This window comes from Aythya ferina (assembly GCF_964211825.1).
Source record: "Aythya ferina genome assembly, chromosome: 2".
Classification (NCBI taxonomy): domain Eukaryota; kingdom Metazoa; phylum Chordata; class Aves; order Anseriformes; family Anatidae; genus Aythya; species Aythya ferina.
In genome coordinates, this window is record NC_140297.1 from 15,697,610 (window position 1) to 15,712,240 (window position 14,631).

The window sequence follows — 14,631 nt, forward strand, 5'->3', positions numbered from 1 at the left end:
GCTGTGATCAGTACTGCGCAAAACTTGGAATAAACCAACCAACCGAAACAAAATACTGTTGTTTTTGTTTGTTTGTTTGTTTTTTAAATTGGGCTGAAAAGGCGTTTCTACAGCCTTATTTTCCCAAAGTCGGACATGGCAAGTCCCGCACCTGGTTCCACTGAAGGGCTTTTTGGTTTGATCACCGCACAAACCACCAAAGGGCGGTTGTAACACTAAATACGGGTGTGGATCCATGAAATGTGGATGTAGATTTCAACATCCTGAAGCCTTCACCTCACACCTTGGGCTCGGCGTCCCTTACCAAACCCAATTCCCCCAAAAATGAGGGCACTGGACGACCCTCACAGCCCACCCCCCAGCTCCTGAGGGAGCCCCGCCCCTCACCGAGCCAACCCCCTCACCGCAACCCCGCCCCTTCCTCACGGCAACTCTGCGCATGCGCCTTAGCCCTCCCGCCTCACCCCGAGCCCGCCCCAAGGCGGGCAGCGGGGCGGGGCTCTGCGGAGGGTGACGTCACCCCCTGCTCGGCCCGGGGAGGGGGCGGGGCCGGGCCTGGCCGGCAGCGGGCGCCGCCATGGCTGCCATATTGGGGCGGGAGTGAGAGCGGGAGGCGGCGGCCGGCCGGGGCCCTTCCCTGCTCCCCGTTCCCCTGAGCCCGGGCGGACTCGGGCCTGCCGGCGGCGGAGCTGTCTTGAGAGACCCCGCCCGGAGCCGGACGGGCGGCGGTGAAAGGAGGAAGGGGGGGTCAGGGGGGACAAGAGGGGAGCGGAGCTGAGTAGAGCTGAGCGCCCCGCGGGCGGCGGCGCCCTAAGATGGCGGACCCGGCGGAGTGTAACATCAAAGTGATGTGCCGCTTCAGGCCCCTCAACGAGTCCGAGGTGACCCGCGGCGACAAGTACATCGCCAAGTTCCAGGGCGACGACACCGTCGTCATCGCGGTGAGGGGCGGCACGGACCGGGGGGGGAGGGGGTTGGGGTGGGCACGGAGGGGGCCGTGAGGTGGCTGAGGGGGGCGGCGGGCAGGGGGGGCTCCCTGAGGCGCCCTGAGGCACCCTGAGGCGCTGTTGGAGCCGTCGGGGCGAGGAGACGCGGAACAAGGCGGGCTGCGGCTCGTCGGGGCTCCTCGGCTGTAAACCAGCCATCGGCCGATAACTTTGTGTTGTTGTTTTTTTTTTTTTTTTTTTTTTTCCTTTCTTTTTTCTTTTCTTCAAGCCAGAATAAACTGAGACCATTTGGCTTATTACGCGCCTATAAATGCGTTTTAATTAAGCCGCCTTGTGAAGTCCGAGGCCTGTTATAAAACAATCAGAATCTTGCAGGGGAGAAGATAATCCCCTCCTTTTTGTGCAGCGTGTCACATTCAGCTGCAGAGGGGAGCTGGAATTTAAAATACGGGGGTTCGTGGCTCGGGTTGGTTGGTGTTGTGCAAGCACTTTATTCACAGTATTTATTTTTGCAAACTTGTAACTTGTGTTTTCATATAAATACTTTTTTCTCTAGACACATTGCTGGCTTTGCATGGGCGAAAGTAACTTGGAGATTTCAGTTACAATCAGGCTTCAATTTAGTCTGTGGTGTACTGTTTCTTGAGGCTACCAACAATAGCTTCCTCTTTCACCATACCTGAAGTCGAGGCAAGGCAATTTAGCAATGTGCCCCTTTTTAGTATCAATCACTTAATATTAGTCTGTTAAAGTTCAACCATGTTTGTCCATAAAATATGGAATTCAATGAGTCTGGAGCTACAAGAAGGGCAGGAAGCTCATGAAATGAGGTAATTTGAGACTTACTTCAGTTGGCAAGTCAGTGTGTTGGAGTATATCTCTTATTTAAGTTGTACAGGTAAACTCCTCAGAGTAAGGAACCAAACCTGGAAAATTTAATTAGAATAAGTGATCTCACTTCAATCATTGAGGATCCGTTCATTATGGCTGTGTATGTTCTGCTTAAAATCCAAGATTAGTTTTAGAAACCTTGATGTGTTCTGACTTTTTTTTAAAACAATTTTTCCATATCTTCTTAAAGTAGCTTAAGGGCTAGAGAGACCAAAAAAAAGCGTTCATTGTTTGTATGCTCTCTAAATACACTTTAAAAAATATCTGAAATGTAAACTAGGCTGAGATAGCACTAAATCTGTGTAGAGAACAGTCTGATGGTACGCTCCAGAGGGATCATGTGGGGCACTCTGCTGGGGCTTGGCAGGGAATTAATATTTAGAGTTACAATTTCCCTTTGGTGTTTTCTGCATTGGTTAAAACTTAAAAAAAAAACCCTTCAGTGGTCCCAGATGTAGGACTTGCTGTGTCTGACTTTAGAAATATAACCACCTAAAATTAGTAGATTGGATAGCAGTGACAGTATTTGAATTTTGTTTCACAAAATCTTACTATAGGGTTGATGTTTTCTGGGTTTTGACTTTTTATAATAGTGGATATAGGACAAGATTGACGTTCTCAAAGTTGGAACTAGATTATCAAAAACTGTTCAGGCAATTACTTTAACCTATGGACTTTTTTTTTTCTTTTTTTAAAGAAGCTGACAGGTCTTGCAAAGTCTTGGACCTTCCAACCTAATGATGTAGTCAACCACCTCTCCTGTGTGTTGTGGGATTGCCAAAGAGAGGATGGTAACAGAAACAGGTCTTCACATGAAACAGTTTCTAAAAACATTCCTCCACAGGCTGAATGTTTGGTTGCCATCAGCTGATTGATTTCCGTATTTATTCATGCAAGTGATTTTGGCTGCCTGTTGAACAGCAGCTGAGCCACTTTTATAGCTGCTTTCCTTAGCTGCCTCGAACTGAGCAGCCCGAAGGACTTTCACCTTTCAAATCCATGCTGAACCAGTGAGGACTTCTTTAATAATATTCGGGAGTTGCCTGGAATGGCAGATCGGAGGTGAAAGCTAGGAGGCAGTGGAAGCAGAGCGTGTAGCAGACTGCGGATTTGACTCCTCTGTGGAAGAGGGTGGGGAGGCAGATCAGTGACTATGGCCAAACCCTTTTCCTCCTCCCTTCTTGACTCCCCTGTCATCTCTGAGCTATCTGTCCTCCCTTCCCCCTTCTTTCCCTAGCTCCTGTGTAATTACGGCATGGTTGTCTTTCTGGACAAGTGAGTTGTTTTCATTTGTGTTAGATAAAATGCTTGTTTTAATTGTAGCTAGTGCATAGCAGCAATTTGAGGGGACATGTGGTGTCCGTCTGTTCTGAAGAGTAGACTTTGGAACAAAGTGCTGTCCTTCCATGGGTTCTCTTTTTTTTTTTTTTTAAGCTAGTAAAGAGCTTTTACATTATTAATTTAAAGGATTTTTTTCTATTTTAATACACGACAAAGTGTTTTTAAATGGTTCTTTCCCTTAAGTAAATAAAAGGCTTCTGTTAAAATGGACAAAGGGGTGGCTTGTTATGAGTATATGATGTTTATGTTAAACATGATAAATCTACCTTTATGCTGCAGTTGATAGGAACTTGCTCATGAGTTTCAGGCTTTTGAATAAGATGGAACAAAGAGGAACAGCAAAGCTATAATAGGTGTGATTGTCCTTTGTTTTCTTCAAATGTAAAACTACTTGAGACTGGATAACTTTGTAGTTCTGCATAGCATATCTGCACCTTTTTAAAAAGGAAAAATCAACATTTCTATACCCAGTCTTGCTTATCTCACAACCGTCCAAAAGATAAATAACTGAATGCAGTCATACTTGGTCTTTTTCGGACTGATACCTGAACTGAAAACACTACTATCAAATGGCTGAAGTGGTGAGGTGCTATGGACAGTCGCACAAATAGGCGGTATCCCTTTGTCCTCCAGATGTTTCAAGGCATGATTATAGTATATTAATTATTTTATGGCTTTTAAAAAAAAAATCTGCCTGCCTGTATTTTCATATTTGTATAGAGTCCTGTTTCCTAGGTTTAAGCTGTAACCACTGTGAAGAATTTGAGACATTTAGCTTTCTCTTTTGTTGCCTTTTTAACTAATATTGGATCGTAAATGAGAGCAAAGCTAGGTTTAAGTTGCATTAAAATCAGATTAATGAAGATCACTTGTTATTACTGGAGCTTTTGGCACAAGATTATTCAAAAGGAAAACGTAATTCATGTGTGTTGCTGCAGGAAAGGCTGTGCTGGACCATGTAAATGTAAGAAGCAAAGTATGTTCTTGAAAACTTTTCTGTTATTTTACTAGTTTGAATAAAAGCACACACTTGACTGGAAACACAAAATAATTAGTGCTTGCAGTACAACTTAAAACATAAATCAAAAATAATCTTTAGCTGAAACAATGGTGTTATTTCACTGTTGTTTTTTAGTACTTTTATGAAGTGGTGGATAATGGAGACATTTTTCAGAGGATACTGGTGTGACAACTTAACAGAAAGCAAATACTCTCACAGTGATATTTAAAGGATGATGCTCAGTGGCTGCTGTACCACTTTCTTAAAACACCTTGCTTGTCTCATGTTTATTTTTTGTTCTGAAATTCAGTGACTGTTTTTATGCTAGCAGTATTGACTTCTCTTTAGAAGAAACATTATGCTAAAGCAAAGCTTTGCTCGAAATCTTGTTCCAAAACTTCTGTTTTTATGCTGGAAATAGTTTCCAGTCACTTTTTTTTTGGTGATTAAAATCTTGTGTTTTAGTCCTTCTTCAGTCCTTCTTCTGCTGCAAAAATTAACTGTGTTCATGTTGATGCTTGAAATGCAGTATTTGCACAGAAATAAGAAAAATGGGGCAGAAAGAGCTGAGATTGGCTAACTGCTCAGTATTTCACTAACTGCTCCGTATCAGCCACAGTTTCCTAAGCGTAGAGCTAGGACAAGAAGAAAGCACTGGTAGGTGTGTTTGAGCAGTAATACCTTAGCTTAGCACTGGGAAGAACTGAGTCAGGTATTTGACATCATACTTTCCAGAGATCATGGGGTGTGAGGCTTTTCTTTTCACGTATTTTGTGCTCGTGGGAAGAACATTAAAGTTGCAAAACGTAAAGGAGGGAGGTAGGCCCGTTACTTCTTGCTTCAGCCTCCCTCCGAGGCAAAGTTAGGGCAGGTGTGATGGCGTTTCAGTGGTCTGTTATAGCAAGAGGAGGTTAACAGCTGGTCTTTAACTGCAAAACTCTCTGCTTGAATGTAAACCCTGTGTTCAGGTCAGCTACTGCTTCAGTCATGTAGGCAGATGTTCTTTCTGAGTGCTTGCAAAGTTTTTGCTGTGGGACAACATCCTTTAGTACAAAGAGCTATGAGAGCTGTCTGCTGGCTGATAGCAGAACAAACGCCAGGCAAGGAGTGAATGTAAGTATCAAATCCCCTCTCTGGAGAGAGGAAGTGGGAGGCTCTGCTTGGTTGCTTGATGCATTGTGTCACTTATAGGGCATGTGTTTAATTTTTTTTGTAGGTTTTAGTAGGATTGCTGAAAATTTTGGAGTATGTCAAGCAGCATCATATCCCATTAATGCCAATACATTGCTATCACCACTGTGGATGTCTTGTGGTAATGCTGCTTGGGCCTCTTATGTTTTCATTACCTTCATGTTACCCAACTGTTTACTTCTTGGGGAAGAAAAGGCATCTGATGCAGAAGAAAATATCTGACACTTTAATCTGTCTTGATTAATCCCTTAAAGGTAATGACCAGGCTTTCTAGGGCAGGGTAATCTGTGTGATACTATTCCTGCTTTGTTTACAACAGAAAGTAGACTGTAGGAGCAGTGATAAAACATGGTATGCAGGTGTCATTGATGTGAAACCACTAGGTGGGAATAACTTGTATTCTTAAATGTAATTATCCAGGAACCTGCTTGGTTAAACCTACTTGGTGAGGTATTGATTCCCTAATGATGGAGGAGGGACGTGCCTCTGATGTGGGCTTGTCACAGGTGTGATAAAGAGATGTACTGCAGGCTGGGAGGGGAGGAAAGGATGTAACTGGGGTTTTGAATGCTTTGAAGTTGTATTTGAGCTTCGTCTAGAAAAGTGCAATGCTGAGGGCACATAAACAAATACACCATGCAGCACCCACAAGGGATGGGGTCTGAACAGGGCTGTTTTTGAGAATTCTTTGGGTTGTAATTAATTTCTGTAGTTGGTAGTGGTTGTTGAGGGAGATTGATCTCTTTTATTTATACAGGGAGAGCTGTGAGGCACGTGACAGATTCCAATTAAAGGCATTATTGCCTGCGTGAAGTCCTTGCAGCTTGGCTTCCTCATCGTACTAATCTATGGTATTCATCATGTGCACTATTCTTTATATTAACATTTTGTAAATGAAAAGAGACACTAATTATGAGATACTCTCAAGTTACCTTTCAGATGCCTTCATAAGAGAACAGAGCCGAATTAGAGTAACTAGTCTCAAAGTATTCTGTGTGTAGGGATTAGTCTTGAGTTACTAAACACGATTTTCCTTTTACACAGATGAAAAAGAAGAGTGTAAATCATTCAGCCTTCACTTGCCAGAAGAGTGTGTGTGTATGTGTTGGGGAGGACCTTGCCTCTGAACAGCATTTAAAACTTAGAGAAGGAAAGCTTTTCAGAACCAGTAAGCTACCGGATAGTTGCAGACCAGCTCAGGTCTTTTGTACAGTAGATTATAAACAAGGCATCTTCCTGTACTGGGAAGTGAGCTGGTTTCATTCATTTAGTTATTTTTAGCTGGATTTCTTTGAAGGGAATAAAAAACTGCTGTTTGGCATTGGATATATTCTGTAGTAATATAGAAATATGAAATGTGTGTACATTCAAATATAGTATGGAAAATAATGCTTGCATTTCAGTGGACTTCTCTATTCCCATAGTTGTCATGCTCTGTTGGGGACAGCAAAGGTAAGTTGTGTTGGGATCTGTGAGCAGGTAGTGTTGTTAATAGTAGCTGCATAAACTGTCCAAAGATCCTGTCCATGAACTTTCCCGTATTCTTCTAAAATATTTGAAAATTTTATGAAGATGCAACTTAATTGGAGTTATTACTCCTGAAAATAGTTAGATAATAGTTTGGAGAATTTAACAATTTAAGCTAATAAAATTTAACGTTGCATGGATTATTTGCAGTGATCATAGAATCACAGGGTGGTTTGGGTTGGGAGGGACCTCTACGGATCTTCTAGTCCAGGCTCTCTGCTGTGGGCAGGGACATCTTTCACTGGACCAGGCTGCCCAAAGCTAAATCCAGCCTGCCCGAATATCGCCAGGAATGGGGTATCCATGCTTTCTCTGGGCAACCTGTGCCAGTGCCTCACCACCCTCACTGTGGAAAAATTGATTTCTTTTATCCAATCTAAATCTACTTGCTTTCAATTTAAAAACTTGTCACTCCACATGCTGGTAAAGTCACTCCCCATCTTTCTGATGAACTCCCTTCATCTATTCAAAGTCATAAGGTCTCTCTGGAGTCTTCTCTTCTCCAGGCCAAACAGCCCCAGCTCCCTCAGCCTGTCTGCACAGGAGAGGTGCTCCAGCCCCATGATCATCCTCGTGGCCTTCTCTGGACTCATACAAACACACAGATGATCTTGAGCGTGAAACAAATCTGCCTAAAGTTTTGCCATGTGGGTAACTTGCAGTGTTACTTGCAGCCAAGTTGAAGGCTTTTTGAAATAATAGCTGCTCGTGAGAGAGAAAATGTAAGACTAGTGTTACCTTTTCCACAGTGACTTAACCTTTTTACATAACGTGTTCTCAGCCTTAATTTTCTTACCTGAGGGTTACTTGGACTTGGTTGTTTGTCTTCTGGTGTATATAGTGGCATCTGTTCTACCTCTAGAACATAAGAATTGGAGGTGCCTTTAAAGCTAAAATGAGTAATTGCGAAGGCTTGTGATTTCCCCTCTGTGAAAGAAATGTTCTGGCAGACTTTAGCACCTTAGGGATAGTTCTTGCCTACTGAGTCTTGTGGTTTCTTAAGCGTATGTACACAGTGAACTCTGTAATTATTTTATTTTTTCCAAGAGAGAGCTCATCTATCTGAATTTGAGCCTTCTAAGCGGATGGATATGCGTTGGATCTAACGAGCTTTGTTTGGTGTTCTGCTAGATGTTATTAAAAGGCAAATGGAAGGTCAGGCTGGGGAATGTGGTGGGTGGGCGAAAGATGGAAATTAGACTTGTTTCACTGCCAGGGAGGCAGTTCCAGAGTATCCTTGGGGGAGGGAGGGACAGGATGCTGACGAATTAAATTTAGGCAAAATGGAGCACTTAACAGTTGCAGTGAGCTGAGCAGCAGGAACTGATTTAGAACCTGTGTAAACCTTGGCTGTCTGCAAAGATGCTAAATCAAGGTCCAAAAATGCTATGAAAACTTCAGCTTAAGATGAGCATAATAATTCATATCCTAATGGTCTGTCAGCTGGTTATAACTGTTATAAAAATCCAGCATTCCTTTCAGAAAGCTGTGTCAGAGCTTCCTCTTCTGGGGTCTTCCGAAACGAGCCTTCTGTGAAAGGTTCCCTTCTCCCAAAGTGGCCTTTTCCTTCTGTTTATGGAGCCTTATTTTAGGGTTATCGTGTATGGAGAAATAGTTCTTGTGCTGACTGTAGGTGATCTCAGCTTTTCTTTTGGTTTGAGGTTTTGAACGAATATTATGAACACAGCTATTCTGTGTGATGTGGTGTAAGTTGCTCTTAGTAATTTAGGTTTACCAGAGTAAACACACTACCAGAGGAGTGGAAGAGAATAAAGAAGACAATAAAGGGTTCTCAGATGTACAGACTAGGCATTGGTTTACATTGTAAATCAAGTAAGTTGAGGTGATGTGGTAGAATAGTTTTGGAGAACTATTTAGGTTGCACTTTGAAAGCAAATATATTTAATTCAAGGCCTTATTTGTAGGCAAGCTTGTGAAGAGTTAGGCAACACAACTATATACATAAGCCGATTTCCTCACTACAGCCTTGAAGTGCTTAAAATAAAACGTAAGGTTGGACTGAGACTGAATAGGCTACTTCTAAACTATATGAACAAACACCTTTCAGTTGTACTTACAGGATTTTTTATAAGTAATTCTTCTGTGTCTCTTTCTACAGTCCAAGCCATATATATTTGACCGTGTATTCCAGTCAAACACATCCCAGGAACAAGTATACAATGATTGTGCTAAAAAGATTGTCAAAGGTAAGGTGGAACAAGCTGTGTCATATTTGTGTGGATTTTGAAGTTGAAAACTAATACTTCTGTTGCTTCCCTTTATCTTTGCAGTATTTAATAAGAGCCAACATTGTTCATAGCAGTATAAAATCGCTCTGTAGTTGAGCTGATATGTCAGTACTAAAAAATGCTGTTTCAGCTGTTTGCCGTGTTTGATAATATTTACCTGTCATTATATTTGTAAAAATCTCTGTAGAAGATTGCTTAAAACAATTAGTATGAAATTAATAAAAGACTGCTTTTGTTTGAAAACAACTTGCGAGTAGTTTGTTTATTTATTGGTATCAGAAAACATCCTACAATTGTTTTAGTTTGGAGGAATGTAAGATGAAATGAAACTTGAGAAACCATATGTAGACTATTGAACTTTTCTTAGATTTTTAACTTAATACACAGTTTAAAGGAGGCTTTTGATGTGATTCTTTTTCAAACTCGTATTAATCAGAAAAGTGAATTGCTGTAAAAAAAAAAAAAAAAAATCCATGCTCCTGTGAGCATTTAACCCTTCAGTGAGTTAAATAGTAATCAGGATTAGATCAGAAGTTTGTTCCTTAAAAAAATGGAGTTAACTAAGAATCGTACCCAGCCGCTTTGCTCCCCTTCCCCCATCTAAAAATCTAATCTTTGTTTCTCTTTGTTTGCTTGTTGGATGTGATTCCACAGTAACTCACCTTTAAATAAACAAACAAAACTACCTTACCCCTCAATTTAAAACTGGTTCATTCATGATTTAAAATACAAACCTATGGCTGAAGGGTAAGGTACTTGAAACTTAGGGCATAGCCTATTGCCTTAACGATCAGATACTTAAACTTTACTGTGAAGGCAGCAAATACCATAATGTTCTCATGTATGATTTCTTCCTCTGAATTGTCAAATGCAATCTGTTCAACCTAGCAGTTGGATTGATTTCCTTTTTGTTCCTGACTCCGAAGTCTTGATTTTTCTGGCTGAAGGAATTTAATAGAGTAAACTTCTAAAATAGAGTCAGTGGTAGCTTATTACATTTAAAGGGGTAGGGAGGAACATCATTCCCAAACGTGGAATGATTTAACTTGATAAATGTGTTAGAAACTGTCTTCTTGTGTTTCTATTTCATTTGACTTTCCTTCTTCTAAAGGAAATTAACACTAATGAGAACATTCTTTCCTTCTAGATGTACTTGAGGGGTACAATGGTACAATATTTGCTTACGGGCAAACATCATCTGGAAAGACACACACAATGGAAGTAAGAAATCTTGAAATAATTTTATCTTAATATCACTGTCATCTATTTTCATCACAGTAGTCTTATTTTCCTAGACAGGTGTCAGCTTGTTCTTGTAGAATCAGAATGGTTTGGGTTGGAAGGGACCTTTAAAGACCATATAGTTCCAGCTTCCCCTGCCACAGGCATGGAAATCTTCCAGTAGATCAGGTTGCTCGAAGCCCTGTCCAACCTAACCTTGAATGAATGCTTCCAGAGTTGGGGCATCCAGATCTTTCATTTCAATTTTCTTTTCCATTGCAACATTTGGATACCCAAGATGTTTTTGAGGACTGAGAATGGCAATTACTGAATTTATTTAGCCCTCAGTAGCTGGCTTTAGAAACACAAGAATATCATTCATGGTAGATTTCTCACTTTTAGCTGTTTGGAAGCTCCTGGCAAAAGCTGGGCCTAAATGGGCAGTCAGACATTTCCTCTACAGATAACCTAAGTACACTGTACCTGCCAGCATTTTAAAATTAGCTTGTCTGACTTTTTGTTTCTCCTTCAAGTACTTGGTGCTGTTGTATTAAGTATGAATGTTTTGTTGTTTCTCTTTCTAATAAGGGGAAGCTTCACGACCCGGATGGAATGGGAATTATTCCAAGAATAGTGCAAGACATTTTTAATTATATTTACTCTATGGATGAAAATCTTGAATTTCATATTAAGGTAAACTTTTCTTTAGTGTTAATTATTTAATCTATGCTATAACTACAAGTAGTCTGTGGTTAAATTGATGTTCTTTATCTGTTTCAAATGCCTGTAGCTTGGAAAATCTAAATGTTATTTCAGAAGTAAATGGCACTTAACAAATTAAGTTAACATTTCAATCTTGTTTCCATTAAACAGTGATGGTGGTTATATTGATAACCAATGGAAGTGCTGATAGTGCTTGAAGCTTTAGATAAAAATGTTTTCTTCCTAAAGGTGTATTTTAGTTCATAATAATCATACTGGATCTTTGTGGTTGAAAAGCTAAGCATTTTTGTTTTCTTACGCTTTATCTGTATTTCCCTTCGCACTTCTAGGTGTCATATTTTGAAATATACTTGGATAAAATAAGGGACCTTTTGGATGGTAAGCCTTTTATTATTGAACATAGCAAGTAAATCTGTCTGGAGAGAAATGTGAAGAAAAAAAGTTGTAGTGTGATACTAAGATAAATATGCAGTGTGCTAATAGTAGTCCATATGTTACAGGTACATCAAAATAAGAAAGCATGCAGCTAATCCATATGATGCAACTAAAGCTGCAGTAGTGGTTGTTTAATGTATGTTTCGTTTTGAAAAGTGTTGCTGAAAAATAACATCTGTGACTTGTATGTGTAATAAATGTCCAAAAATATCATAGATGCCTTAGCTTTAGAACTTTTCTCTTCCAGTTTCAAAGACCAATCTTTCTGTTCATGAAGACAAAAATAGAGTTCCCTATGTAAAGGTTAGTGTTGGTCTGATACCATTTTGGTCTCCTACTCTTCTAGTGTACACTTCTTACTTCTGGCTTGTTGGTATTTTACCTTTTGTTTTGCTCTTTTTTTTAAAGGGTTGCACAGAGCGTTTTGTATGTAGTCCAGAAGAAGTTATGGATACTATAGATGAAGGAAAGTCGAATCGACATGTAGCAGTTACAAGTAAGTGTTATCCTTATCTCCTTTAGTGCTTTATTGGTTACCTTCTGGTATATCTTAAAAAGTGGGGAAGACTAAAATGGTGAACTAAATTGTGGTGTTTTAAAGGTCTAATGCAAGCAGTTTCAGCATCTTTTTAAGAAACAAGTCTTTCAATTTGTTTCTTGTTAGATGTTATGACTTAAGCTTGGATTGGAAGGAGAAATTAAGTGATCAGTGAAGAGCTCTGAATCATTAGAGGGGAAAACAAGTTTAGTCCTATGTTAGGAATAGTGCAGGATACCAGCTTGTGAAGTTCCAATTAACCTATGCATCTACAAGTAAGGCACAGTGGCTCAACTACAGTTTGTCAATTTTGTTGCAACTTCTTAGAAGAGCTGTTCAGAATATATATTCAGACATGCTGCAGATTTAAGCAGCATCCCATTGTCCCAAGCATTTTGGCCTGAGGCACACAGCTGAGTTGCAAGGAGTCATGTCATGGGTCTCTGAACTCTGTAAGATCCAGGATTACAGAATGACGGAGGTTTGTCAGTTATTTTTCCTATTTATTTAGGAGAAGAAAGAACATGCAGTTACAAAAAAAAAAAAAATTAAAATATATCCCATGTCTTTGATTAAGAATTGGGAATTGGGAAAAAAAAAAGTCTGATAATGCAAAATTTCTCTTTATTGTTCGTAAGTGTTCAGCTTCTGAAATGGAGACTAGGCAAAATAACAGAAACAGCACAAATTTGTAAAGAAAGGTGTTCTTTCATGTTCAGCTGCTTCTGTGGTATCAGTTAGCTGGTCCTTTTAAGCCTATGAAGGGTTTATGGTTAAAAGGAAGAAGTAGACAGACATCATCATTTAGATTGCAGTCAGCTTAGATTATGTTAACGATTTAAAGTAATTCAGGTTGAATACGAGTTTTTACCCTGCATGCCTCACAGTAGAGGGGGGCAGTAAGTATTTAAACCTGAAGGAGATGTGAGAGAGTTCGGCCACCTAGTTCAAATTTTCATGAAACTATTAAATGCAATATACTGCGAACAAAGTGCTGTGGTATCATAGTGAATGTGTGCCTTCTGCTCTAATACATTAGATTAAGTGTGACATCCATAGTTGACAGGCTAGCCAACCTTATCAGCACGTTTGTGGTATTAATAGAAGCCCAAGGGAGACTGGATCTTTGTTACTCTGTTAGGTGGTACCACTGGTTGCTGCCTCTAGCTTTACTGTCAGGGAGAATACTGTGTTCAGTTTCATTTGCTTTAAATTTCTTGCTTCACTGTTGGGAAGATGCTATTTAGTCAAGTTAGAGTGGTTATACAAGTATTTTTGACAGTTTATGTTTCTTTTTATTATAGATATGAATGAACACAGCTCTCGAAGTCATAGTATTTTTCTCATTAATGTAAAACAAGAGAATACTCAAACAGAACAGAAGCTAAGTGGAAAGCTTTATCTTGTGGATTTGGCAGGTAGTGAAAAGGTAACGTTACATTCCTTTTCCATTCTTTAAAGAATGATCTACTTCTCACAATTGAACACTTTCCAGTAATACTGATTGTTCAGTTGTCATCTGTGAATTGTTTTTTTTTTTTTTTAACTTTGATCTTGAAATGTGGTCCTAGTCTTTACTGGCTTTTAAATACTACCTCTAAGCATATTTGCATTTCTGGAGTGAGGGCTTGTAAATATGGCACAGGGTGGGGAAGTAGGCTAGAGTTCAGTCTCAGTGTCTGAGAGCAAGAAAAACTGTATAGGTGTGTTGGCTAGACAGGTACTGGAGTCAAAAGGGTATTTATGGATATGGGATATCTAAATTTTCTTTTGTAGTGGTACCAAGTTCCTTATTTTGAAGTTCTGATGAACATTACAACGACAGCTTGCTTTCCTGTGTTAGTAGTTTAAAGAAGGGAAGGAAACATCATCTACCATGTTGCTTATTCTATATTACTGTTACACTTCTTACTGTAATTTACCTTTTTAAGACCTAAATTTTTGATGTTTTTCCTTCTGGGATTATTCTTATTTGTCTCCAGTCTGTCCTGCTTAATGTTGCCTTTGACATTGTTCTATAACATTGTCATCTCTGATCCTTTGTTTAATTCTGAATGTTTCTTCATGGTCATCTTTTTTAGTTTTTGTCTTTTTTTTTTTTTTTTTTAATAAGAATGAAACTGGAAGTACTAAAGTGAAAACAGACTTTAAAGGATCAGGCTGCAGATCTCCATTCTCTGTAGCCTTGTTCCTTTCAATGTATATAACAAACTTTTGTTTAGCAATTCTGCAAGTCCTCTTGAAAGAAATTAGTTTTTCATGCCTCGTCTTGGGTTACATTAAACATAAGCAAATAGAATTGTTTATTTGTGTTCATGATCGCAGCTTGATGAGAAGAATAGTAAAAGCAGGGTTATAGAACTGAGTCAAATTTAGCTGTGAGGCAGAAGAGCTAAGATAAATAGAATTGTCAGGACATAACTTTTTTCCACGTTTCTGCTGATGCCTACAGAAGTTCCTAGAGTATTCCTGTAGGTCAAATTCAGCATTTAAAACCTGTGTTCTCATAAGGTTTTCTTGCTAATAAGACTTCCTGTTATATTCAGTGCTGGTTATGTAGCAGTGTTT

The 14,631-nt window shown here is 39.7% G+C and overlaps 1 protein-coding gene across 3 annotated transcripts in view; it reads left to right on the forward strand.

The window, feature by feature from the left end:
- Positions 1–592: 592 nt before the first annotated feature.
- The window catches only part of KIF5B (kinesin family member 5B), a gene marked incomplete at its 3' end in the record, with an annotated part of 34,729 nt that continues 20,690 nt past the window's right edge, over positions 593–14,631 (forward strand). The window contains exons 1-8 of one of the 3 annotated variants that reach the window (XM_084511296.1): positions 594–941; positions 9,017–9,104; positions 10,294–10,367; positions 10,956–11,060; positions 11,420–11,468; positions 11,773–11,828; positions 11,934–12,021; positions 13,368–13,492. In XM_084511296.1, the coding sequence (XP_084367422.1) occupies positions 816–941; positions 9,017–9,104; positions 10,294–10,367; positions 10,956–11,060; positions 11,420–11,468; positions 11,773–11,828; positions 11,934–12,021; positions 13,368–13,492 (711 nt within the window). In that variant the 5' untranslated portion in view covers positions 594–815. Of the gene's footprint in view, positions 942–9,016; positions 9,105–10,293; positions 10,368–10,955; positions 11,061–11,419; positions 11,469–11,772; positions 12,022–13,367; positions 13,493–14,631 lie in introns of all 3 variants that reach the window. The other 2 variants (XM_084511295.1, XM_084511294.1) reach the window with 2 other exon arrangements.